Source organism: Trichomycterus rosablanca, chromosome 10 (assembly GCF_030014385.1).
Source record: "Trichomycterus rosablanca isolate fTriRos1 chromosome 10, fTriRos1.hap1, whole genome shotgun sequence".
NCBI lineage: Eukaryota > Metazoa > Chordata > Actinopteri > Siluriformes > Trichomycteridae > Trichomycterus > Trichomycterus rosablanca.
In genome coordinates, this window is record NC_085997.1 from 27,400,976 (window position 1) to 27,425,209 (window position 24,234).

Below are 24,234 nucleotides of genomic sequence, written 5' to 3' on the forward strand. Positions count from 1 at the left end.
TTCTGCCAAATCTGTAGCTACTTACAGTATATAATACTTACAGTTTGCACCTACAGATACCTGACAGACATTTCGGTCTAACAGTGACCAAAAATAATTTTTTTTTTTTTTTTAAATAACATTTTTTTTTCTTTTTATAGTTAAATTATGCAGTGTTAAAAAAAGATGGTTGTTTCTTTTTTTTTAAACTACCTTCATAGAAGCAGTTTAATTTCATTTGAAGTGCTGTAACACCACACATGACATGATGTCACACTACACATTTACTCTGATGATTATTATAGGAGTCTTGTGCATTTTAAAACCTTATACTGGTAAAGTAAATATGTATAAAATACTGGCAAAAGCAGCTTTATTTTATGCATTTTTATATTTTATTCATCATTGTTATCACCATCACACGACAGGACATTTTGGATGTTTACCTTACAAAACAATATATAAATAAAAAAGACACATTTTCCATTCAAATGGTAAAACTGTTACATGAAAATTCCAAGTTTTTAGAAGGAAAAACACATCTTAATAACTATTTTTAATTTACTATGGTAAAATCAGGAGTCATGTCATCCACCCATGTGCCTCTGGCTCCTCAGGTGCTATACGTCCAATCAATCATTTTATTCCCGTTTCCTGTTCTGCCAAATCTGTGGCTACTTATGTAATACTTACAGTTTGCACCTACAGATACCTGACAGACATTCCGGTCTAACAAGATGTCAAGGCAATCAGAGGTGGAGAATAAGGAAGGAGATCGACAGCATCACTCACAGTCGAGAACACACACACACACACACACACACACACACACACACACACACACACACACCGCAGCCTCTAAGAAAAGCAGCCGCATCAGTTTTCAGAGCAGCGCTCCCTCCTCCTCCCATCCTCTACATCTCTCTCTCTCTCTCTCTCCTCTTTCCTCTCTCTCTTTAACTGTATTGCTGCCAGTGTCCGTGTCTCTTACTGTGGGAATGTAGCGGACTTGGAGGCAGCGCAGCCGTTCAGTCCTTCTGCTCGGATGGACCTCGGACAGTCATCTGGACGCGTGTGGGCAGAAGGGTCTCACTAAGGACACGGATGGTTGGAAAAGGATCAAGTGGATTTAGCCCTCCCTGCCCTCTGTGACTAATTCCCTCCGCTTCGTTGTCCGCCGCTCGGCTGCTTCCTCCTGGGGAGAAGATTACCAGCTGCTGTGGCACCGCTGGAGAGTTTAGAGGGATGAGCGGAACACGCTCGGCGTGTGTGTGCTGAGAGCGAGCAGCTGACTTGCCTGCAGTTATTAGAGCTCCCCCGCGAAACCACGCAGACGCACTGACTCGAGGCAGGGCTGCACCAGCCACGGTGGTTGCTGCATCGGTGCAGCTGTAAAACGGAAAGGGGGCTGCAGAAGGGAGTTGCCCTGGTGCGATCTGAGCTAGCCTTGGATTTACAGCGCGCTTCTGATGCCAGCCGCAGTGTCCTCGATCTACTGCTCTGCTTTTTTTTCTCTCTTCTCCGTGGAGCATCTTGGGAATTATCTTCAGCTCTTCGGACGCTGAACTAGATAGAGGCACATCTCTCGACCCCCCCTTGCTTATCCCCTCCCCTTTCTTTAGTTACCTGTGAACTTGGAGTGAGTGTTTGCGCTGCATGTTTGTGTGTGTGAGTGTGGGAGTGTGTGTGTAATTATTCTAAGCTTGTGATCATTGTTTATTGGATTGTTAATTTGTATTCACATATAGTCAAAGGTCTTGTGCACTGTTAATATGAGCTGTTAGATATTTGATCTGTCTCCATAGGTGTGGATGAGTGAGTGTTTGAATGTTAATGAGATGCCCAGCCCTGGTTTCCTGGCCGGCCCCTTTCCCTGCTTGTGTGGCGTCCTAGCCTGGCCCTGAACTCCAGCAGCATGAGCGAGAGAACAGCACTAGGGGCCACCATGGAGACCATGACCCTGGAGGAGCCCGGGGGTGAAGAAGCCTCTCCCCGGGCCCTGGGGCCCCTCCGCTGTGGCCCCTGTGCCATGTTGCCCCGCCAGCAGACATGGCTTTGTGTTGTGCCCCTGCTGATGGGATTTGTGGGCTTGGGTCTCAGTCTTATGCTTCTCAAGTGGATTGTGGTGGGCTCGGTCCAGGACTACGTTCCCACTGACTTGGTAGATGCCAAGGGCATTGGGCAGGATCCTATCTTCCTGTCGAAACCCAGTGCCGTGTCAAAGGGCCCAGATTCTCCTACTACATCCACTGGCCTCCCAGCCAACACAGCTGGCCCTGGTTCCTCTGCGGACGGGACTGGTACAGTACACAGGACCCAGGCGGGCCCATCCTTGAACCATAGCAGCAGCAGCAGCAGTGGAGCCAGAGTGGTAGGGGGAGGCTCTGGCAACCGAGTCCCACACCTCCACAACAGGGTTGGCACTCGAGCCAATGGCACAGCCATCCCTGCGGAAAAGGATGGAACTTCCCACAGTACCACAGTCAAAAAGCCAGGCTCAGGCGGCCACCGAAACGTGTATCCGTCCTCCAGAGCTCTACCCCCAAGTCCAACCTTGGTTACCACTACAAGCGAGACTACCAATCCTACAACAACGAAAAGCACAGCGACTAAAGTTCCCCCGCCTACCACTTCATCTACCAGGCCTAATCAGCGCTTGAACCACGGACGCTCTTCCAAGGGTCCTTCCACCAAGCCAACGCGCCCTCACCACCGCTTCAGAGCATGTGAGTGCAACCACTTACTGTTTACCCCGCACATTGTGCCGACATGTGTTCGTATTGTGGATTTTCAGTTTATTTCACCGTCCAGCTTGGTGATTCGGTAATTAAGCATCGCCTGATTATATTCACCGCGTGCTCGATCACACGGCAGCTCATTATTCTTCAGCTTTCTTATGTAAACAACCTGAAAGGGAGTCTTGGTACATAACACATTGGATATACTTACATAGGCATTGGCTTTCTGCTTAGCTTTACAAAAGAGCCAGTCAGGCAGGCTAATAGCATCGGTGCTGCCGTGCTCATTAGCTGTGCATGGTAATGAGGCCTCACACGAGCCTCACTCCTTCTTTTTCTCACTCATATATGGATTCACTTCATAGTGATCTTTCAACAAGCTGTATTTTTCTTGTTAATTCTCAGGGGTGAGAGTGTCTGCTAGTCTGGTATCTTTTTTTTCTGGAGTTCTTTTTATGTGTACCCACCCTTACCAGTGGTGTTCATGGACAGAAAGTGAACATCAGGAAAGAAAAAGGGAGAGAGTTGACAGAAAGGGCACCACTCCCTCTTTCTGAAAAGATCAAATCCCAGGGAAGAGATTCCATTTAGATAAGTGAAGATGAGTACTGCAGTAGGTACGGCAGTTAGACCGGAAGCAGCGAGCACAAACTAACCTAAGAGCTCGACCACTGGGAGACTCAAAAATTCATCTTTTGCCTGTTTATTATGGATATGGGAAAAAACTGCAAGCGGAGAATATTCACATCGCCCTGACTGCCTCTCCTCATACGTCTGTGTTCATGCAGGCTCTTCGGCAGCACCGACTTCCTTCTGAAACCCCTGTGATAAGCCGACCAAAATGAAATCACTTAGTTGAGAAAAAGAGGTTGAGGAAAAACGTTCCCAGCACCACAGTATGAGTTGTAGCCAGAGGAAGAACCACAGTGGGGAATTCACACTAGCGTGCATGCTAATTAAACCTTCTTTTCTAATCAAACACAGAAGGCTGTTTATTCGGAAAGCCAGCTCCCAAAAACAGACCTCTAATTGTGAGTGTCGGAGCGAGTTATCAAGTCTGAGTCGGTCACTTCAAGTAATTTAACGACGGCCTTTTCGATCATAATAACTCATGGCAGAACTTGTGGTTCATAAAAGACATCATTTCGAGGTTTATGTGTCTGCACCCCAGGTCAACAGTCTAGAGTCAGCTCATGATCGACTGGACTTGTTACAGATGTCATTAAGGCTTTTTAAATCCTTGTATGTATTTAAAGTTTCATATGAAATTACATCTTAATGCTTAATGCTTCTGAGATTAAAAACACACACATACATATACACATACATATCAGCCATAACAATAAAACCACCACCTTGTTTCTAAACTCACTGTCCATGTTATCAGCTCCACTTACCATATAGAAGCACTTTGTAGTTCTACAATTACTGACTGTAGTTTATCTGTTTCTCTGCATGCTTTGTTAGCCCCCTTTCACCCTGTTCTTCAATGGTCAGGACTTTCTCAGGACCACCACAGAGCAGGTATTATTCAGGTGGTGGATCATTCTCAGCACTGCAGTGACACTAACATGGTGGTGTTGTGTTAGTGTGTGTTGTGCTGGTATAAGGGGATCAGACACAGCAGCGCTGATGGAGTTTTTAAACACCTCACTGTCACTGCTGGACTAAGAATAGTCCACCAACCAAAAATATATGCAGCCAAGAGCGCCCTGTGGGCAGCGTCCTGTGACCACTGATGAAGATTTAGAAGATGACCAGCTCAAACAGCAGCAATAGATGAGCGATCGTCTCTGACTTTACATCTACAAGGTGGACCAACTAGGTAGGAGTATCTAATAGAGTGGACAGTGAGTGGACACAGTATTTTAAAACTCCAGCAAGGCTGCTGTGTCTGATCCACTCATACCAGCACAACACACACTAACACACCACCACCATGTCAGTGTCACTGCAGTGCTGAGAATGATCCACCACCCAAGTAATACCTGCTCTGTGGGGGTCCTGACCATTGAAGAACAGCATGAAAGGGGGCTAACAAAGCATGCAGAGAAACAGATGGACTACAGTCAATAATTGTAGAACTACAAAGTGCTTCTATATGGTAAGTGAAGCTGATAACATGGACAGTGAGTGTAGAAACAAGGAGGTGGTTTTAATGTTATGGCTGATCAGTGTAAAAACAATCAAGAACGTAAAACAGTAAGAAAACAGAATGTTCACCAAATGTCAGCCAATCAGCGTCTACCATCATAAGTCGCAGGATTTTTTCGACTCGGGTTGTTTGCTCAAATTCATATTTATTTTGAAGAATTAAAAACTGAGCTGAGTCTATGAATTAATGATGAAGATGCAGATGAACCACACTCTTCCTGATCTACACTATGCCACTGAGCAAAAACCACTGAAATGAATAGATGCTGATGCTAATAGTTAGATTTCTTTCATGGTTGCAAAGGTGTCATAATTTTAGACTATTATTAAACATTATTTATGCAGATTTTACTTTTACCGATTGCCCTGGCATGAATCCAGCCTTGATTTTCAGGTAGTAAAACATAAAGTGGCATGGTGGTGCCACAGGTAAAGAGGGTGATTTCTGGTCCTGGAAATCTGGGTTGGAACTTTGCTTCTAGTCCCTATCTTCCTATCTGTCAGGAATTGTACATGTTTTTCCAGTGTTCATGTTGTTTTCTGGGGTACTCCTGTTTCCAATGTGCAGCTGATGGATTGGCTACTCTGAATCGTTCCTGAGTGAGTAAATAAGAGCCTTGAGCCTTGTGTTTTAAAGTATTCAAAACCCACTCAGACTGAAAATGAATAAGTAGTAAATATTCGATTGTTAAATATTAATGACTGCATTTCCTGTTGTTGTGTGTGTTGGGGGGGGGGGGGGGGGGGGGGAGGGGGGGATTTTGTACATTGTGTAAGTAAGTTGTTGGATTCCATTTCCTGTGCAGTGCCCTTGTGTTTTCTACACACTTATTACAGGATATGGACAAAGGGAATGCCAATTGGTTACATTTTCTTTGACTGTTGCATTGCTTTCTTAAGTAACTAACAAACTAATGGACTGCATCCATGAATTAAACTGTGTATGTGATATGGGAATAAATGTGATTTTATGGACTCTCATTAAGTTGTGTTGTACTGACCGTAATTAGCTTTGTGAAAGTTAACAAGCTACATTTGTTTTTAATGTATTTTGCTAAGTTTCTGGATGTTCACTGGTTACTTTTACATAATTGGTAGTTTTTAGCAAAGATTAATGAAACATTGGTCTTTTTTTTTTTCTTCCCCCCCCCCCCCCCCCCCCATGTTAGCGCATCCAATTTCTACCCGTCAATCATCCTCTCACTAATGCTGGTCCCGGCTCCTAATTCTTAGCATCTTATCACCTACACTTGACGAGCGCACTGCGGTACAACGATATATCTATACTTATTATTGTATATTTGATAATTTTATGGCACAGTGGTAGACTAGTGGGTAGAGCTTTGGACTATCAATCGGAAGGTTGTGGGTTTGACCACCTCTGGTACGCAGCCACTGTTGTGCATTTAAACCTTTCGGCTCCAGGGGCGCCGTTCAGTGGCTGACCCTGCACTTTGAAGCTTGGGTTTGAGGACAAATAAATTCATTGTATTATACACATGTATATGTATATATGACAATGCAAGCAATTGAGGGTAAAGAGCTTCTTAAACTTGGTGGCAATAGGGCTTGAACCAGCAACCCTCTTATCACTGTTTCAGTGCCTTACCTCTGAGATACCACTACCCATATGGATCCTTCATGTCAGCCAGTTTTATTGGTCAGAGAATTGTATGGTTCTATGCTTATTAATGTATATTTAATCCTTTTATGAGACAGTGGTAACCTAGTGGGTAGAGCTTTGGACTATCAATTGCAAGGTTGTGGGTTTGACCACCTGATTCTGGTATGCAGCCACTGTTGGGCATTAAACCTCTCGGCTCCGGACGTGCCTTTTAAAAGCTGACCCTGCACTCTGAAGCTTGGGTTTGAGGACAAATAAATTCATTGTATTATACACATGTATATGTATATATGACAATGCAATTAATTGAGGTTAAAGCTTCTCAAACTTGGTGGCAATGGGGCTTAAACCAGCAACCTTCCTATCACTGTTTCAGTGCCTTACTACTGAGAGACCACTTCCCAAATGGATCCTTCATGTCAGCCAGTTTTATTGGTCAGGTAATTTTATAATTCTATACTTATTATTGTATATTTGATAATTTTATGGGACATGGGTAGACTAGTGGGTAGAGATTTGGACTACCAATTGAAAGGTTGCGGGTTTGACCACTGTTGGGCCTTTAAACCTCTCGGCTCCAATGGGGCTTGAACCAGCAACCCTCTTATTACTTTCTATATACTGCCAATTTAATACTTTTATGCTTGTAAATGTATGTTCAATACTTTTATGGGACAGTGGTGGGCTTGGACTATTAATCTGAAGGTTGTGGGCTTGAACTCTGGCTTTGCTATGCAGCCAATGTTGGGCCCTTAAACTTCTCCGCTCCAAGGGCAATGGCACGCCCTTCGCTTTGATGCCAGTTTCCAATCAAGCTGGAATTCGCTGACTAAAAAATACTGTACTGTACACATGTATATGTATATATGACATGAAGGTTTTATTCTATTATGTTATATTAAATAAGGTGAATTTTGATTTACTTCATTTTGATTGGTTGGAAAGTGTTAATTCGTTTTTAGACGTGAAGAAAGCCATGGACTTGTGGTCAGTTAATATGTGGTCACTTTCTCACACTCTAAGTGGATTTCTTTCTGCAAGGGTGAGCTACTGGCACAGTTCTTACACTGGTGCTTTGTATCACTGACAGTGTGTGTGTGTGTGTGTCTATAAATGAACTAGAGGCAGGTGACTAGTTGTTGTACTACAGGGATTCCTAACCTTAAATTAAAGGCTAATTGCTTTTAAGTGGTAAAAAGATGGGGTAACTAGTTAGCAGTATAGCACTGAAAACAGGATACAGTGTATCACAAAAGTGAGTACACCCCTCACATTTCTGCAGATATTTAAGTATATCTTTTCATGGGACAACACTGACAAAATGACACTTTGACACAATGAAAAGTAGTCTGTGTGCAGCTTATATAACAGTGTAAATTTATTCTTCCCTCAAAATAACTCAATATACAGCCATTAATGTCTAAACCACCGGCAACAAAATTGAGTACACCCCTAAGAGACTACACCCCTAAATGTCCAAATTGAGCACTGCTTGTAATTTTCCCTCCAAAATGTCATGTGATTTGTTAGTGTTACTAGGTCTCAGGTGTGCATAGGGAGCAGGTGTGTTCAATTTAGTAGTACAGCTCTCACACTCTCTCATACTGGTCACTGAAAGTTCCAACATGGCACCTCATGGCAAAGAACTCTCTGAGGATCTTAAAAGACGAATTGTTGCGCTACATGAAGATGGCCAAGGCTACAAGAAGATTGCCAACACCCTGAAACTGAGCTGCAGCACAGTGGCCAAGATCATCCAGCGTTTTAAAAGAGCAGGGTCCACTCAGAACAGACCTCGCGTTGGTCGTCCAAAGAAGCAGAGTGCACGTGCTCAGCGTCACATCCAACTGCTGTTTTTGAAAGATAGGCGCAGGAGTGCTGTCAGCATTGCTGCAGAGATTGAAAAGGTGGGGGGTCAGCCTGTCAGTGCTCAGACCATACGCCGCACACTACATCAAATTGGTCTGCATGGCTGTCACCCCAGAAGGAAGCCTCTTCTGAAGTCTCTACACAAGAAAGCCCGCAAACAGTTTGCTGAAGACATGTCAACAAAGGACATGGATTACTGGAACCATGTCCTATGGTCTGATGAGACCAAGATTAATTTGTTTGGTTCAGATGGTCTCAAGCATGTGTGGCGGCAATCAGGTGAGGAGTACAAAGATAAGTGTGTCATGCCTACAGTCAAGCATGGTGGTGGGAATGCCATGGTCTGGGGCTGCATGAGTGCAGCAGGTGTTGGGGAGTTACATTTCATTGAGGGACACATGAACTCCAATATGTACTGTGAAATACTAAGCAGAGCATGATCCCCTCCCTCCGGAAACTGGGTCGCAGGGCAGTGTTCCAGCATGATAATGACCCCAAACACACCTCTAAGACGACCACTGCTTTATTGAAGAGGCTGAGGGTAAAGGTGATGGACTGGCCAAGCATGTCTCCAGACCTAAACCCAATAGAACATCTTTGGGGCATCCTCAAGCGGAAGGTGGAGGAGCACAAAGTCTCGAATATCCGCCAGCTCCGTGATGTCGTCATGGAGGAGTGGAAAAGCATTCCAGTGGCAACCTGTGAAGCTCTGGTAAACTCCATGCCCAGGAGAGTTAAGGCAGTTCTGGGAAATAATGGTGGCCACACAAAATATTGACACTTCAGGAACTTTCACTAAGGGGTGTACTCACTTTTGTTGCCGGTGGTTTAGACATTAATGGCTGTATATTGAGTTATTTTGAGGGAAGAATAAATTTACACTGTTATATAAGCTGCACACAGACTACTTTTCATTGTGTCAAAGTGTCATTTTGTCAGTGTTGTCCCATGAAAAGATATACTTAAATATCTGCAGAAATGTGAGGGGTGTACTCACTTTTGTGATACACTGTATATAAGCCATATTTTGCCATATGTAGTTCATAATTGTAGACAGCAGGAAGTCCTATGAGAGTCATAGCAGTAAAAACTGCCATTAACCTGGGCATGCATTATGGCCAACTCAACCTTGAAAAGTAGCTGTAACAAAAGTAAACCAATTAGTTAATGAGACATTGCTGGCAAGTTGCCGTCATATGAGTGGAATAAAGCACTCTGGGGGAAGCGGTTATAGCGATGGCAACATCATAGTACTCCACTGTTGATTAAGTTCATGTACCAGCATGCCTCTTATTTTTTTATTAAATTTTTTTTTTTACATATAACACATACACCGATCAGCCATAACATTAAAACCACCTCCTAGTTTCTACACACATTGTCCATTTTATCAGCTTCATTTACCATATAGAAGCACTGTAGTTCTACAATTACTGACTGTAGTCCATCTGTTTTTCTGCATGCTTTGTTAGCCCTTTTCATGCTGTTCTTCCATATTCAGGACTCTCCCAGGACCACTATTTGGGTGGTGGATCATTCTTAGCACTGCAGTGACACTGACATGGTGGTGGTGTGTTAGTGTGTGTTGTGCTGGTATGAGTGGATCAGACACAGCAGAGATGCTGGAGTTTTTAAATACCGTGTCCACTCACTGTCCACTCTATTAGACACTCCTACCTTGTTGGTCCACCTTGTAGATGTAAAGTCAGAGACGATCGCTCTTTTATTGCTGCTGTTTTTGAGTTGGTCATCTTCTAGACCTTCATCAGTGGTCACAGGACGCTGCCCACGGGATGCTGTTGGCTGGATATTTTTAGTTGGTGGACTATTCTCAGTCCAGCAGTGACAGTGAGGTGTTTAAAAACTCCAGCAGCGCTGCTGTGTCTGATCCACTCATACCAGCACAACACACACACACACACATCACCACCATGTCAGTGTCACTGCAGTGCTGAGAATGACCCACCACCCAAATAATACCTACTCTGTAGTGGTCCTGTGGGGGTCCTGACCATTGAAGAACAGCATGAAAGGGGGCTAACAAAGCATGCAGAGAAACAGATAAACTACAGTCAGTAATTGTAGAACTACGAAGTGCTTCTATATGGTAAGTGGAGCTGATAAAATAAACAGTGAGCGTAGAAACAAGGAGGTGGTTTTGATGTTATGGCTGGTCAGTGTATGTTCAGTATGTTTGGATACCCTCATTAACCATGTGGTGTAGATGTTCCCTCTTGCCGAATGCTCCAAAGGCAAGCTTTCATAAAGAGAGGCCAAGAATCTGTCCTGGAGCTAGCGGTGTAGTATTGAGAGTCTCTGCAGAGCCCATGGCTCTCATTTATTTATGTGTTGACGCAAATCTCAGTCACATCCTCAGGCGTGATGGAGAGTGCAGTGGTTACAGAGCTGAGGGCTTTATGACTTTGGTTTAATGTGTTTGCCGGACTATGAGTCGCCCTTAGGACTCCTGATGCTATTAGCACACCTACCGTACAACCGTTACATCCTATGATAGGTGTTCCTGTTTGAATTTGGTGACAGTTTTAAGTTCATCCTCAGTGGTAATAAATGAAGAATGAAAGGTTGCTCGTAAAATAGACTTTTGTTGCTTTCTGCCATGTTGTGTAAGGTGGTGGTTCTTAACTACCAGGGGGCTTCAGTGAACATGGGGAGGAGGTCCTGTCACATTTGATTGAGACGAGGAAGAAATAATCACATGATGGGACAGGAGACGTCTTGTGATGTCACATAAATCTATTTGAAACTGTCTGTAGCCTATGTTGAGTCTTTTGAGGTGGGTGAATCAAGTACACCGACAAGGCATAACATTTTGACCACTGACAGGTGAAGTGTATAACACTAGTGGGTGGGATATATTAGGCAGCAAGTGAACATTTTATCCTCAAAGTTGATGTGTTAGAAGCAGGAATAATGGGTAAGCATAATGATTTGAGCGAGTTTGACAAGGGCCAAATTGTGATGGCTAGATGACTGGGTCAGAGCATCTCCAAAACTGCAGCTCTTGTGGGGTGTTCCCGGTCTGCAGTGGTCAGTATCTATCCCGTCCAAGGAAGTAACAGTGATAAACCAGTGACGACCATTTGTGAGATGTGCTGGACAAACAAGTCCGATCCATGGAAGCCCCACCTCGCACCTTCAGGGGTCTAGTGGAGTCCATGCCTCGACGGGTCAGGGCTGTTTTGGCAGCAAAAGGTTGACCAACACAATATTAGGAAGGTGGTCATAATGTTATGCCTGATCACTGTATTTGTCTATTGTCAAAGTGCAAATGTCAACAGATGGCGACTACATATGATTCTGATTCAGTTGTAGAAGTACTGTAGATCCTAATGAAACAAACCCAGGTGAGAGAGCTCCCACCACAAGCCCACTCAAAGTAAACCCACATCAACCACAATCAGAAAATACCAAGATTTATAACTCCATCATGGATTCATTTTCGCAATTTCCATGAGAAGGAAGACAGTACCCCTGGTCATCCTCACTAATAGCATAAGAATAATATCATAACCTGTATCAAGGGGGTCAAGATTATTATTTTTTTGAACATCGGACAGGGCTGAGAGACAAATGGCTTGAGAACCCCTGGAATAAGGTAATCTGTCTCACCGTGATGCAACCTATTACGCTCCAGCCAGAACCAAGTCGTCTGGGCAAGTGCGTGATGAAATGAGCTGTAGCGGCCAGATGTGAACGCAATCGTTTCGTCTCCGGCTAAGTGATCTCATGTTTAGGTGGAATTTGTATGATAATGCATTGGGAGAGGATGGTGCTGATATCCTACTCAAGGCGAATTGGATCAGAGAGGCACTAACAACATTTAAATATCACTCAAACAGATCCCATGACTCACCATACACACCTGGATTCATTTCTTTCTGTTCTGCAGCGAGGCGTTCAGGCATCTGTAAGAAATAGATTTGAAACGTGAGAACTTTGGATTTGTTTGGATCCAGGTCTGCACTACCAGCCTTTCATTTGAAATCATTTGGTTCATTTCCTCCTTACTTTTAATTCTGTTTTTTTTTTAATATATATTTTTTATTTATGCATTTTCTCCCCCTTTTCTCCCTTTTAGCGCGTCCAATTGCCCAATTGCGTCATGCTTCCTCTCCACCAATGCCGATCCCCGCTCTGACTGAGGAGAACGAGGCTAACCCACGCCCCCTCCGACACGTGGGCAGCATGCCGTATGCATCTTATCACCTACACTTTTGACGAGTGCAGTGCAGCTCAGCGTTGTGTACGGAAAGACACACCCTGAGAGCACTCTTTTCTCATCTCTGTGCAGGCACTATTAATCAGCCAGCAGAGGTCGTAATTGCATTAGTTATGAAAGAGTCCATATCCGGCTTAATCCCACCCATATCTGAACAACAAGCCAATCGTTGTTCATGTGGCCGCTTAGCCTAGCCGGCAAGGCAGAGCTGAGATTCGATACAATGTATTCGAGATCCCAGCTCTGGTTCCACCGTGTGTTTTTACCGCTGCGCCATATGAGCGGCATTTCATTCTATTTTTTAACTGTCACTTTTTTCTTTATTCCTTTTTTTAATCTCGATTTTAAAATACAAGTCGATGCATTTTGAATTAGTGTGTGTAGTGTTAAGCCAAAGAGAGTTTAACTACAGATAGATCACTAGTTGAAATAAAGATGAGATGCTACTGTATGTTAAACATGGCAGTTGTACTGAAGGGAGTCAGAACCTTTGATAAAAAAGAGCTAGTTTAGATTTTATTGAAAAATTGATTTGGCTTATACAGTGCTGTGAAAAAGTAATTGCCCCCTTTTCTGATTGCCTTTGTTATCTTATGTACCACACTGAATGATTCCAGATCATTAAACAAAACATAATACACAAACTGAACATCACATATGTATAAAACATTTTATTCAATTTATGTATTTAAGTGACGGCCCAATGGCTCAGTGGGTAGCACTGTTGCCTCACAGCAAGAAGGTTCTGGGCTTGATTCCCAGATGGAGAGGTCTGGGTCCTTTCTGTGTGGAGTTTGCATGTTCTCCCCGTGTCTACATGGGTTTCCTCCAGGAGCTCCGTTTTCCTCCCACAGTCCAAAGATGTGCAAGTGAGGTGAATTAGATATTCAAAATTGTCCATGACTGTGTTTGACATTAAACTTGAACTTTTGATGAATCTTGTGTAATGAGTGACTACCGTTTCTGTCATGAATGTAACCAAAGTGTATAAAACATGACGTTAAAATAATAATAAATTAACAAATAAATAAAGTATTTAAGAATTGATGCACCACCTTTAAATGTAGACCTGATTTTGGATGTTGTCCTGCGACATAACCCAGTTATGCCTTAGCTTCAGTTCACAGACAGATGACGTTGCATTCACCCTAAGAATCTTAAGGTACAGAGTGTATTTATTTTTTGTTTTCTCATTAGATAACTTGTTCAAGTTTTGACACCCCCATTATTTAACTGGTATATATTTTACTGGTAAATGCTTTAAATGCATTTTGCCATAAACAATGAGACCCTGTAAATTACTGTAAACAATTACTGTAAATAAATAAATTAATAAAAATATAAATTAATAAAAAATAATAACAATTGGTCCGCCCATAAAACATGATTCTAAAATGTTATTTTATTTTTTTATTTCACACAAGCTCTTAGGTTTCTCTTGGTTTGCCATGCTTTCCTCCTTCTTACTCATAAATCTTATTTTGCCTGGTGTGAAGGAATGAACACTGAATCTGAGGCAAGAGATGTTTTTTCACTGAAATTTTGGCAGCCCAGCCACTCCCATGATTCTTTTAGAAATGCCACTCCAAAACCGGAACAGCCTTCACTCTTCTAATAGGGCTTCCACAAAATTATGGAGTGTGACTGCGTGAATTTAGACCAGGTTTGTGAGGTCAGACAGTGATGTTGGAAGACTCGCAATAGACATTCCAGTTCATCCCAAGGGTGTTCAGTAGGGTCAAATAGTGCTTTGTGCAGGCCTCTTGGATTTACACCTTTATGGATATCAAGCAAAACATTGATTTTGCAGCATTAAATTGACATATTTATATATATACTGGTGCTGGTCATAAAATTAGAATATCATGAAAAAGTTGATTTATTTCAATGCGGCGTGGCATGGAGTCCATCAGTCTGTGGCACTGCTCAGGTGTTATGAGAGCCCAGGTTGCTCTGATAGTGGCCTTCAGCTCTTCTGAATTGTTGGGTCTGGCGTATCGCATCTTCCTCTTCACAATACCCCATATATTTTCTATGGGGTTAAGGTCAGGCGAGTTTGCTGGCCAATTAAGAACAGAGATACCATGGTCCTTAAACCAGGTACTGGTAGCTTTGGCACTGTGTGCAGGTGCCAAGTCCTGTTGGAAAATGAAATCTGCATTTCCATAAAGTTGGTCAGCAGCAGGAAGCATGAAGTGCTCTAAAACTTCCTGGTAGACGGCTGCGTTGACCTTGGACCTCAGAAAACACAGTGGACCAACACCAGCAGATGACATGGCACTCCAAACCATCACTGACTGTGGAAACTTTAAACTGGACCTCAAGCAACGTGGATTCTGTGCCTCTCCTCTCTTCCTCCAGACTCTGGGACCTTGATTTCCAAAGGTAATGCAACATTTACTTTCATCAGAGAACATAACTTTGGACCACTCAGCAGTGCTTTTTGTCTTTAGCCCAGGCGAGACGCTTCTGACGCTGTCTCTTGTTCAAGAGTGGCTTGACACAAGGAATGCGACAGCTGAAACCCATGTCTTACATACGTCTGTGCGTGGTGGTTCTTGAAGCACTGGCTCCAGCTGCAGTCCACTCTTTGTGAATCTCCCCCACATTTTTGAATGGGTTTTGTTTCACAATCCTCTCCAGGGTGCGGTTATCCCTATTGCTTGTACACTTTTTTCTACCACATCTTTTCCTTCCCTTCGCCTCTCTATTAATGTGCTTGGACACAGAGCTCTGTGAACAGCCAGCCTCTTTAGCAATGACCTTTTGTGTCTTGCCCTCCTTGTGCAAGGTGTCAATGGTCGTCTTTTGGACAACTGTCAAGTCAGCAGTCTTCCCCATGATTGTGTAGCCTACAGAACTAGACTGAGAGACCATTTAAAGGCCTTTGCAGGTGTTTTGAGTTAATTAGCTGATTAGAGTGTGGCACCAGGTGTCTTCAATATTGTACCTTGTCACAATATTCAAATTTTCTGAGATATTGAATTTGGGGTTTTCATTAGTTGTCAGTTATAATTATCAACATTAAAAGAAATAAACATTTGAAATATATCAGTCTGTGTGTAATGAATGAATATAATATACAAGTTTTTGAAATAAATCAACTTTTTCATGCTATTCTAATTTTATGACCAGCACCAGTATATATGTATATATGTAGATTCAACAATCTTTATTTTAAGATGTGCTGAAGATGATTTGTTAGTATTGGAGCCTTAAAATGGTTTTGTTTTTAAAAAAGCATGAGAAATCATCACTAGACAAAACTACAGTTATTAATTGACGCTTTAATATGATCTTTGGTCAGAGGACGCATTTGTCTCATCAGGCATCTGCGCGCACGGATACACATTACAGGCTAACTGAGCTCTGACTCAGTCTAACTTTATTTCAGAGGAATTTGGATGGGAAGCTCATGCACTATACACGTCGTGGGAACATTACAAACACTGGTTTTAAATAATAAGTTCAACTTATATAGCGCCTTTCACCAAGCTCAAGGTCGCTGACCTAATGGATCGCAATGGACTGTATAAACGCTTTAACATAGTTTATGTTGTAGGTCGACATGACGTTATACATGTTCCATCTAGAAATGGTTCATTGTACCCTAAGGGCCTGTTTTCATTTTAAAGAACTGGCTGAAAGATGGGTAGCTATTAACAACTCCATATAAGCACTGGCTGGCTTTCTAATAATAATTTAGATTGAATCATTTTATCATAATTTTATAAATTTTTTTATTGGTAAACTTATTTTTGCAGTCGATTAATCACGATTAATTTGTTTCTTTAATCACGATTAATCTCGATTAAAAAAATTAATCACGTGACCCATCTGGAACACTTAGTGTTCTTGTATGATCCTTTAGAAGACTACCTGACTGTTATTGTAAGGTTCAGTATGAATAGCAGTTCTGGCTGTTATCTAGTCTGGCTGTATGTAAATAGCTACATTGGCTATTTCAATTAAATTTTAATTAAATTGAAAACATCAATTATATTTTCTTAAATGGTCGTTCAGTAACCAGAGGCAAATGTTTCACAAAATGTTTTACCTAATAATGCTTTTTTTTTTTTTTTTGGCATTATAGTTTGTTTAATATAATTATTAAAATCATTCTGCCGAGCTGATATGCAATAACAGATGATCAGAAAGGAAGCAATTATTTTTCACAGCACTGTATCTCTCTTCCTGTTCAGGTGAACAGGTGAAGCCATGGCTACAAATAATGGCCAGAGGTTATTTCAAAAATTGGCTTTTAAATGAACGTACTTTATTTCTTTAAGGGCTGTTATTGTGGAAAAGTCTCTGTAAGTAAATATTAAATAAACTGTCTTAAATGCATATTTAGAATGTGGGGCTCGGGTGGCACAGCAATAAATTACACTAGCCCACTCAAGCTGGGATCCTGGGTCCGAATTCCCACCGGTGCTATTGGCAACTTGGGCGTCTACACACAGACATGGCTGGGGTTCCTCGATGGATTGGCGTCCTGTCCGGGGCGAGTTACTGGATTGCACACTGATAGCCCTTTTCCACCGACGCGGTTCCGGTTCCGTTCCGATTCCCGAACTTGATTTTTAACCGGTTCCGCGTGTTTCCACCGAAAAAAAGAGGTACCAGACAGCGAACTTGCGTTCTAATCTGGCACCACAGAATACTTGGTTTTTCAGCGCACAGTCACAGTGTCACAGTGTAGAGGTTTGGGTGCTTTCACATGAGACATTATAACATTATATAGAATTTAAACCACTTTCATCTTTAAAAGTTCACCTGGTTAAAATTTGAGCCAGTTTGCCGCTGATATTCGCTGATATTTTTAAAGCGATGAACTGTGTGATATAACGTGGTTAAAGTGACCCGGACAGTATAAACACTTAAATAAAGTGTAACGTGGCTTGTTGTACTAAAACAATGAGCGATGAATTTGGGCAGTACAGAGCACTTAAAACCAGCACAGAGCACTTATAACCAGTAATAACAGAGAGAAATTGAGTGTTTCTGTTTCATACTTCTAGTACATTAAGCCACGTTACGCTTTATTTAGGTGAAGCTTTTTGCGGATTTAGAGCTGCATAAATACCACACTTGAAGTAAATCCAGTTAAACACAGACGTGTGGAGCTTTTAGACTGGATTTGATGGTTATTTTACACTAATGTTTGTTCGTGTCGTGGAACTTTAATGATGTTTTATCGCTCAAGCCGAGCGATGAGCAAAGCAGAGTCGCGGTGAAAGCGAAGTGCAAAGCGCTTCTCACGTCAATGAACTAAAGAAAACAACAACTGCGACAAACTCTTCTCACCAATAGATGAGCGATGTTTTTTACATACATCTGTAACAGCAGCACAAATACTCGCACATAATCTACACGCTCCGCCATCACATCACTACTTTTTACTTTCGCTGTGTAACGCCCACCATTGATGACGCAGACTTGGTTCCCAAAAACTGGTTGAAACGCAGGTCGGTTCTCTACAAAACACCAAGGTTCGAAGAAACCTGAACAGAACCGGTTCAAGAACCACGGTTCTTTTGGTGGAAAAGCGCTAACAGTGATTCTGAGGAAGCTGGACCCACCACGACTATGCCCAGGATAAAGCAGTAGTGAAACATACAAATAAAATAATATTTGGAATAGATTTTAAATATATATTTAAGAAGACTCATGGAAAATACTGTTCCTCAGTGAGATTGGCGTGGGTAGTCCCGGTAGTCTGGGTCCCGGGAGAAAGAGAGCAATTCTGTCGACAATCTTGTGAATGAAACAGGGATGCTTACAATTAGCCATTTTTATTCAATCAAATGTATTTTAAACCTGAATTAGATCAGAACAAAAGGAGATGTGCATTTTATAAACCATGGAAAGCAGAATGTTAGTGGAGGAACAGGCATCCTGTGACGGGCCACCTTTGTATCTACACACGTGTACATGTGAATTTTTTATTGTATCATTTTTCGATGTCTTTTTTGTGCCGCGTTTGCTTTATGCGCGGCCTCATTGCTTCCCATATGAGGAGGAGGAGAGCAGTTTGCTGGGTGTCAATGAATGTGGGAAAAGAAATATACCAACTGACACGTCATTGTAATTCCACGCACGCCCTCCACATTCAAGTCAGAAGGCAGCGCGCCTTTGTCAGGTATGAAAGCTCAGCGTATGCCGAGGAAGAGACGGCAAAGAAGGAAGTGAATACCAAAGGATGAAACCTTGGCACGCGAGCAGCCAGAGAATCTCAGACGAGTCAGCCGAACAGAAGGCTTTTTAGATTAAATGTGAACGTGATGCCGGTTTGACGTTCTAACCTGCAGCACGCACAGAGAGTACGGCTAACACCGGTGGCGTATGCTTCGACATAAGGATTATAGATGAAAAACAAAAATCTAGTCAGAGTGGTCCCAGGAGAGGTCATCTGGGCTTTAGCCTGGCTGAACACATCGCTCGTCCAGCTGCCACCATTGCACTGCTCTCCCCAGATACTGGCAACTGTACAGTCACATGACCATCATCCACCAATCACAAATTAATAGAGATAGAGGCCGACCCTAGGGAAAAGCTGCTTTGCCTTACCTGGCGTGGTGGTGATATACTACTATATGGCCACAACTATATGGTCTCCTGACTATGATCCAAAACCAGAACAGCCTTCATTCTTCTAATATGGCTTTCACAAGATTTTGGAGTGTATCTGTGTGAATTTGTATCCATTTAGACTAAATGTGAGGTCAGACGATGATGTTGGAGTAGAAGAACTGACTCACAATAGACATTCCAGTTCATTTTTACATATACATTTTCGGCATTTTAGCAGACGCCTTTATCCAAAGCGAGGGGCTAAAATGCACGGTGGCTCCATGGGTAGCACTGTCGCCTCACAGCAAGAAGGTCCTGGGTTCGATCCCCAGGTGGTGCGGTCCTTTCTGTGTGGAGTTTGCATGTTCTCCCCATGTCTGAGTGTAAAACATGACGTTAAAATTCTAATAAATAAATTATCCAAAGTGACTTACAGCACTGTGACAGTATACAGTCTAAGCAATTGAGGGTTAAGGGCTTTGCTCAAGGGCCCAACAGTGGCAACCTGGCAGTGGTGGGGCTTGAACCAGTGACCTTGTGATTACTAGTCCAGTACCTTAACCACTAGGATGCACCTACCCGTTCATCCCAAAGGTGTTAAAATGTGGCTTTGTGCAGATGTTCCTCTTCTCTATCTCATTTTCTGCTCAAGGGTGCAGTCATGCTGGAACAGGAAATGGCAACTGTTGTGGCAAATTTGAAAGCAAAACATTCACTGCATTCGAAATCGCATACGCCCATACTGAACAGTACGCGAAAGCAGTACGCGAGAGCAGGTAGTGTGTCTGAATATGTAGTATTCAATAAACAGTATGCGAAAAGTACCCGGATGACCTACTGAACAGGCAGCCGTTTCTGAGTATGCAAACACAGCACACCGCGGTCTGATAATCTATCCCATAATTTAACTGGAGCTGCAAAGGCGTTCAAAGCAGAAAAGAAAGATAGCGGAACGCAGAGAGTCGCCTGTTTACACGTGTAAGTAAGACAAAAATTAAAAATGTTATAATTGTGTTCAACCCTGAATAACGTTATGAGTAGGGCTGGCTCGATACCACTTTTTTTTATGTCCGAAACCAATACCGATACTGTTAAGTAACCGATACTGATACAAATCCGATACCAAACAGCTAAGCAGTAATAATACATGTCTCAATGCACCATGGTTAAACTAGCTATCTAAATAACAGCGCTCAGACTGTGAAACAAATATTCTAAAGGAATAAATACAGAATCTACAACATCACACTTACGCAAAACTGCTGTTTTTATTTTAACTTTTACACACACAACATTTAGCAGCATTTTTGCTTGTTTAACAAAAGTGTCTACAATTGGAAGATGTGGATGTCAGTCAAACGCGATGGACCAATCAGAATTGACGCAGGGTTGAGATTTTCCGTTAAAGTTCTGTGGCTAAACGGGAAACGGTGTAATTTGTTTTATTTCTTAACACTAATGGATTAATCATTGAGGATGTGAGAGATCTTCAAGCCAGTACAAGATAGGTTTTCTATATCTCAGGTGAGCGATTGATCATTTATACAGCGATTTTTGTGTTTAAACAGTGTTTTTAGATGTGGCAGTAGTAGATGATTTTTTAAAATGCTAAAAGTTTAAGTAGATCAGTGTGTTTTAATTTCTGAATGGCTGTTGCAGATGAGTTGTAGATTAGTGGCACATGTTAGCAGGCAATAAACGTCACTGTTGGAACGTATCTTTGTGTGTTATTTGCTTTACACACAAACAATGGCCTTATTTACATTGTGTTATTTACATTAAGCAACAGTATCGGATCGGATTACATGTTTTTTTCCTTCCGATATTTGATCCAGTGATTTGGGCCAATATCGGACCGATACCGTGCCAGCCCTAATTATGAGTAGCTTTGTGGAGAATGACAGAATTGATTTTGTCTGATTTTGAAATTGTTATAATGGGGCTTTAACTGTGGCGATGTGATGCCATGCATCACGTGACATTGGTAAGATGGTGGACGTAGTGCGTCCGAGGTTAAATGCATACTGCACACTTGCATACTGAAAGAGCGTACTGCTTTGTTAGCTGAACAGTGTGCACTGCCTCAAATTCAGTACGTGTACTGTTTAAGTATGCATTGTCAGACGCAGCATAAGATTTTGAAGCATTTGCAGTCAATTAATTAGTAGGGGTGTCTAGATCAGTGTTTCTCAACCTTTTTTCAGTCACGGCACCCTTTTAAAGTATTCAAAATCTCAAGTCACCCCAGTCTAAAATGTATTAAAAAACTTACACTCTGCATCCCTCAGACTGCTAACACACAAAAACACTACAGGGAAGAGATGTATGTACTGTGGTTGCATTGCATTAAGTTTCAGAAAAATCCTCTCTTGTGCAGAGATGTGTTTGTGTTTGTTTCTGCTTTAAAACATACGCGCCATGAACCAATCAGGTTTAACATCATTAAACAAGTTTATAGTTTATTTCTCAATTATTTGTCATTATACCACTAGCACTGCTCATTGTCTGCATGGTTTTTCTGTAGCTCGGTTACGGCTCTCATACTGAAACTCAAAAGAAGCTTTATTGGCATGACAAATAAGGACATTCGTATTGTCAAAGCAAGTTAGAGAGAAATAATAAAAATAACAATAAAAAAGAACAAATATATACAAAACAGATACATGTGCAAAAATATAAAATAGAATAGAACATTAATAAAAAAAGTGCAAAATAATAACAATAAAAATTATAATATTTACATTAATGAGGTAATTACCTCTCTCTCTCTCTCTCTCTGTGTGCATGTGTGTGTGTGTGTGTGTGACGCTTGCTCTCTCCGCGATACTGAAAGTGATTTGAATTTCGACAATAAACAGCTCTTATTATGACTGATTAATTCCCTCTACTGATGGAAGCGAAATGGTTGAATTACAGCCGATAAGAACTGCACAGAAATATATATATATATACTGTATATATATATATATATATATATGTATAGCGGCTCCCAGAGGCGCGACTCAGTTCCTTTTGTTTATTTTAAAGAGCCGTTTAATAGAATCGGATCGTTTGTGAACGACTCATCACTATAGGCAACGCACGCAACCCGCGTTCGCGTTGTAGCATGGGGAAAGGGGCGTGTGAGACAAATTTTGATGTTTGAGGCAGCTAATGGTCTACATTTTCATGATAAGTTGCCTTTTTTGTATTTTAAATTTATTTCATTTTCAATATCAGTAACGTCAGAATATTTTTGACGGCACCCCTGACGAAGCCAGACGGCACCCCGGTTGAGAAAGGCTGGTCTAGATAATGTATCTAAGTCAAGTGTAAATCAAAATATATATTTAACTGCAACATAGGAGATTATCTGACATTTGACCATGCAGCAAATGAGACTTCCAGTGGTCATTTGTACTCTGCATGAATGGGGTTCCCCTTAGGACTAACCCTGATTGTCAGAGACATTTCTGTATGCTGCAAGCCTGCCCCTTCACTGCCTACTGGGAGACAGTATGGTTGATTTGGCCCTTGTTTGGCTGATGTACTGTAAGTCTAAATGAAAGCAATTCTATGCTTCTTTAATGCAACAGTGTGATTTATGTCTGTCGGATTGCAGAGGTTTTGGGTGGGTAGAGGACAGAGCCTGAAAAATTAATGCTTTTAAGAAGGAAACATGCGGAGTGTGTGCCACAGGAAACATGAATAATTTATGAAAGCTTATTTTAAATGTGGTAGGGATGTCCCAGCTAACAACATGCTAATGGTATTGCTTTAGAGTCCACATACTTCACCACTACATGGTCTCTGAATATACAGGAAAACCACACTTTAACTGAGCTGAGTAAAGACATCATTACCACACTAGTACAATTTTCTGTTACAGTTTAGGCCTCAGCTCAATAGAGTTCTAAATATTTTTGCACCATACATATACACTGATCAGCCATAACATTAAAACCACCTCCTTGTTTCTACACTCACTGTCCATTTTATCAGCTCCACTTACCATATAGAAGCACTTTGTAGTTCTACAATTACTGACTGTAGTCCATCTGTTTCTCTACATACCTTTTTAGCCTGCTTTCACCCTGTTTCTCAACGGTCAGGACCCCCACAGGACAAGCACAGAGTTGGTATTATTTAGGTGGTGAATCATTCTAAGCACTGCAGTGACTGTGGTTGTGTGTTGTGCTGGTATGAGTGGATCAGACACAGCAGCGCTGCTGGAGTTTTTAAATACCGTGTCCACTCACTGTCCACTCTATACACTAGATACTTCTACCTTGTTGGCCCACCTTGTAGATGTAAAGTCAGAGATGATCGCTCATCTATTGCTGCTGTTTGAGTTGGTCATCTTCTAGACCTTCATCAGTGATCACAGGGCGCTGTTGGCTGGATATTTATGGTTGGTGGACTAGCAGTGACAGTGAGGTGTTTAAAAAGTCCAGCAGCATTGCTTTGTCTTATCTACTTATCACACACTAACACATCACCATGTCAGTGTCACTGCAGTGCTGAGAATTATCCTCCACCCAAATAATACCTACTCTGTATAATAATACCACTCTCCCAGTGGTCCTGGGAGAGTCCTGACCATTGAAGAACAGCCTGAAAGGGGGCTAACAAAGCATGCAGAGAAATAAATGGACTACAGTCAGTAATTGTAGAACTACAAAGTGCTTCTATATGATCAGTGAAGCCAATAAAATGGACAATGTGTGTGGAAACAAGGAGGTGGTTTTAATGTTATGGCTGATCGGTGGAATTTTTTAGAATTATGTTGTTAACTTTTAAACTTATTTAGTCTTAGAAATGTATTTGACCAAACTATTGCACCAAGTCAGCTGCATACTACTCCCTAAATAGTATGAACTGTAATGCCACCAGTGACATAGTGTTTAGTTGGGTGGTATGTGGGTTTTAAACTCTGCCCAAGTACTTCAAACTAAGAGAAGTTTTATAGGAATCGATACTTTATTTTGCACATCAGTTTGACTTTTATGGTCCATGGACTACTAGGTAGATTTGTGAACTGTTATTAAAAGCTTTTTATCTGCCTCAGGTCTAATGAA

At 41.9% G+C, this 24,234-nt stretch overlaps 1 protein-coding gene across 1 annotated transcript in view; it reads left to right on the top strand.

The window, feature by feature from the left end:
• The first annotated feature begins 1,811 nt into the window (after positions 1–1,811).
• nrg3b (neuregulin 3b) overlaps positions 1,812–24,234 on the top strand; it is a 362,708-nt gene continuing 340,285 nt past the window's right edge. Inside the window, exon 1 of the mRNA XM_063003063.1 lies at positions 1,812–2,705. Coding sequence (XP_062859133.1) covers positions 1,895–2,705 — 811 coding nt within the window. The 5' untranslated portion in view covers positions 1,812–1,894. The remainder of the gene's footprint in view (positions 2,706–24,234) is intronic.